The 2,980-nt window shown below is 42.7% G+C and overlaps 1 protein-coding gene across 2 annotated transcripts; it reads left to right on the top strand.

Annotated features, from left to right (window-relative positions):
- Positions 1 to 2,578: 2,578 nt before the first annotated feature.
- On the top strand, positions 2,579 to 2,929 carry LOC111526886 (keratin-associated protein 12-2). Of its 2 annotated transcripts, XM_023192900.1 has the most exons (2): positions 2,579 to 2,700; positions 2,761 to 2,929. In XM_023192900.1, the coding sequence occupies exons 1-2, from the start codon at positions 2,579 to 2,581 to the stop codon at positions 2,927 to 2,929; spliced, it is 291 nt and encodes a 96-aa protein (XP_023048668.1). The 2 variants fall into 2 exon arrangements, with proteins under 2 accessions (XP_023048668.1, XP_023048660.1); XM_023192892.1 differs by having other exon boundaries at positions 2,579 to 2,929.
- Positions 2,930 to 2,980: the final 51 nt, after the last annotated feature.

The raw sequence follows: 2,980 nt of genomic DNA, 5'->3' as shown, positions 1-2,980 counted from the left end.
CTATCTATCTATCTATCTATCTATCTATCTATCTATCTATCTACTTATTTATTTATTTTGAGATGGAGTCCTGCTCTGTCACAGGCTAGAGTGTAGTGGTGCAATTTTGCCTTACTGCAAACTCTGCCTCCCAGATTCAAGTGATTCTCCTGCCTCAGCCTCCCAAGTAGCTGGGACTACAGGTGCGTGCCACCTCACCTAGCTAATTTTGTATTTTTAGTAGAGACAGGGTTTCACCATGTTAGCCAGGATGGTCTCAATCTCTTGACCTCATGATCCACCTGCCTTGGCCTCCAAAGTGCTGGGATTATAGGCATGAGCCACCTGAGTTTGATATTACATATATGTGATGCTGTTTAATGATGTCTCACAAGCTCTTTTCATTTTTCTTAATTCTTTTTCTTCCTCTCCTTCTTTTTGGATAATTTCTATTGATGTGCCTTTAAGATCATGAACTCTTCTTCAATCTCATTCTACTTTTATGTCTATCATGTGGATTTTAAAATATCAGCTGTTGTACTTTTTAGTTCTAGCATTCCCATTTAAAAATAGTTTCGATTACTGAGATTCTCTATCTTTGATCCTGTTTGAGTTAATTTTGTATATGGTGTGAGGTAAGGGTAAAAAATAATCTTTTGTGTGTGGATATCCTGTTTTCCCATTGCCATTTGTTAAAAAGTCTGTCCTTTCCTCATTTAAAGGTCTTGACAGCCTTGTCAAAAATTATTTGACCGTAGTTGTGAGAGTTTATTTCTGGGCTCTCTATGCTATTCCATTAGTCTATATATTGGTCTTTATGCCAGTACCACAGTTTCAATTACTGTAGTGTTGTAGTAAGTTTTGAAATCAGAAAGTGTGACTCCTCCAGCTCTGTTCTTTTTTTACAATGGATCTGGCTATTTAGGGTCCCTTGAGATGCCACATAAATTTTAGGATGGGTTTTTCTATTTCTGCAATAAACATCGTTGGGATTTTGACAGGGATTGCATTGAATCTGTAGATTGCTTTGGTTAGTATGTACATATTAACAATATTAATTTCCAATTCATGAACATGGAATGTGTTTCCATTTATGTTGCCTTTAATTTCTTTCAAGAATGTTTTATAGTTTTTGTTACACAATTATTTTACTTCTTTGGTTAACTCCTGAGTATTTTATTCTTTTTAATGTATTGTAAATGGAATTGTTATTGTACTTTCCTTTTGAGATTATGCTTGTTAGTTTATAGAAATAGAACTGATTTTTGTGTTTTGCTTTTGTATCCTGCTACTTTGCTGAATTCATTTATTACTTCTTACAGTTTTTTTGTGGAATATTTAGAGTTTTCTACCTATGAAAATCATATCACAGAGTTAACCTTACTTCTTGCTTTCCAATTTGGATGCTTTTTGTTTCTTTCTTTCTTTTACAAAAATTTGCCTGGTTGTTCTTAGTAAAATTTCCAGTACTATGCTGGCTTTGTTCCCAATATTAGAGAAGAAGCTTTCAGTCTTTCACCATTGGGTATGAGGCTTGCTGTGGGTCTTTCATGTATGGCTTGTATTGTGTTGAGGTAGTTTTCTTCAATTCTTAGTTTGTTGATTGCTGTCATCATGAAAGCATCTTGAATTTTGTGAAATGCCTTTTCTACAGCAATTGAGATGATCACGTGACTTTTTCCCTCGTTCTGTCATCATGGTGCCAAGTTCCAAGTGATCTGGTGTTGACCTCTTTAGGCTCAGAGATTCTACTGTCCCTGTAGTACAGGGTGCACATGGCTTTCTGCTGAACATGCCCAGAAGTCATTCTGGCCCTTGGAAGCTTCTATATTCAGCTCACACATATCCTGCTGTGGCTGTCCACGGGACACTTCACTGGCCTCACATGCTTCCCTGGGAACACGCATGGTCCAGCTTGATTTCCTTAGAGCTGTGTCACCAGGCATGAGGCCAGTGGTGTTGTCTCATCTTGGTTCTTAACTAGGAGGATTTCTCAAGACAAAGATCCATGGTCACCATTCACAGGAAATTCTCTGTGAGCCACACCCTTTGTCCCCACTCATCCTATGGACAAGTGATTTCCATGTTCTTTCTCCATCTGCTAGCTCTCTCATCCAGCTCTAAGCTCTCAGAACATCCACAGATCAGCTGGACACACTCTATTCTATCTCACATTGACTATGGAGCCTTCCTGAGTCATGGGAGGAGTGTAAACTTCTGTCATTTAAGGACCATCATCACACAGAGAGGAAAATCTGGAGATCTGAGTGTTTGGAATCTCACAAAAGTAACTCAGGTGAAATTTTAAAGAACAAAGAAGAATCCAGATGAAGACAGTAAAACACTCTGGCAGGTTTCCAAGCATACCAAGAGCTCGAAGAAGGTGCAATTAGTCATGAAACTAAGGGCCAAACAAAACCCAGAGATACCTACGACAGAAAATTAAGCTCTAGGAGACAGCACTGAGGAAGAAAAACAAGGAAGACAGGCGTGCTTCTGTGCTGTGGGGACGCCTGGGTCCAGGTATAAAGGCTGCCCAGGGAGGCCATCCCCAGACATCGCTGCCTTCTGCCTCGAGCTTATCCAGCCACACACCACCATGTGCCATACCAGCTGCTCCTCAGGCTGCCAGCCAGCCTGCTGCGTGTCCAGTCCCTGCCAGCCAACCTGTTGCGTGCCCAGCTCCTGCCAGGCATCCTGCTGCGTGCCTGTGGGCTGCCAGTCCTCCGTGTGTGTGCCTGTGAGCTTCAAGCCAGCCGTGTGTGTGCCTGTGAGCTGCAGGCCCATTGTGTATGCGGCCCCCTCCTGCCAGTCTTCCCTGTGCGTGCCTGTGAGCTGCAGGCCTGTTGTTTATGGGGCTCTCTCCTGCCAGTCCTCCGGGTGCTGCCAGCCCTCCTACACCAGCGTCCTCTGCAGACCCATCTCCTGCGGCATCCCTTCCTGCTGCTGACCACGAATCTCCAGACCCGCTGCTCCCAGTGCAGATGAGGCCACACCTGTA

Source organism: Piliocolobus tephrosceles, unplaced genomic scaffold, assembly GCF_002776525.5.
Source record: "Piliocolobus tephrosceles isolate RC106 unplaced genomic scaffold, ASM277652v3 unscaffolded_36831, whole genome shotgun sequence".
In the NCBI taxonomy this organism is placed as follows: Eukaryota; Metazoa; Chordata; class Mammalia; order Primates; family Cercopithecidae; genus Piliocolobus; species Piliocolobus tephrosceles.
This window is presented reverse-complemented; position numbering and strand designations above follow the sequence as displayed.

Bases quoted from the DNA above. Each gene is read 5' to 3' on its own strand.
- LOC111526886 (XM_023192892.1), top strand. From the start codon at position 2,579: ATGTGCCATACCAGCTGCTCCTCAGGCTGCCAGCCAGCCTGCTGCGTG.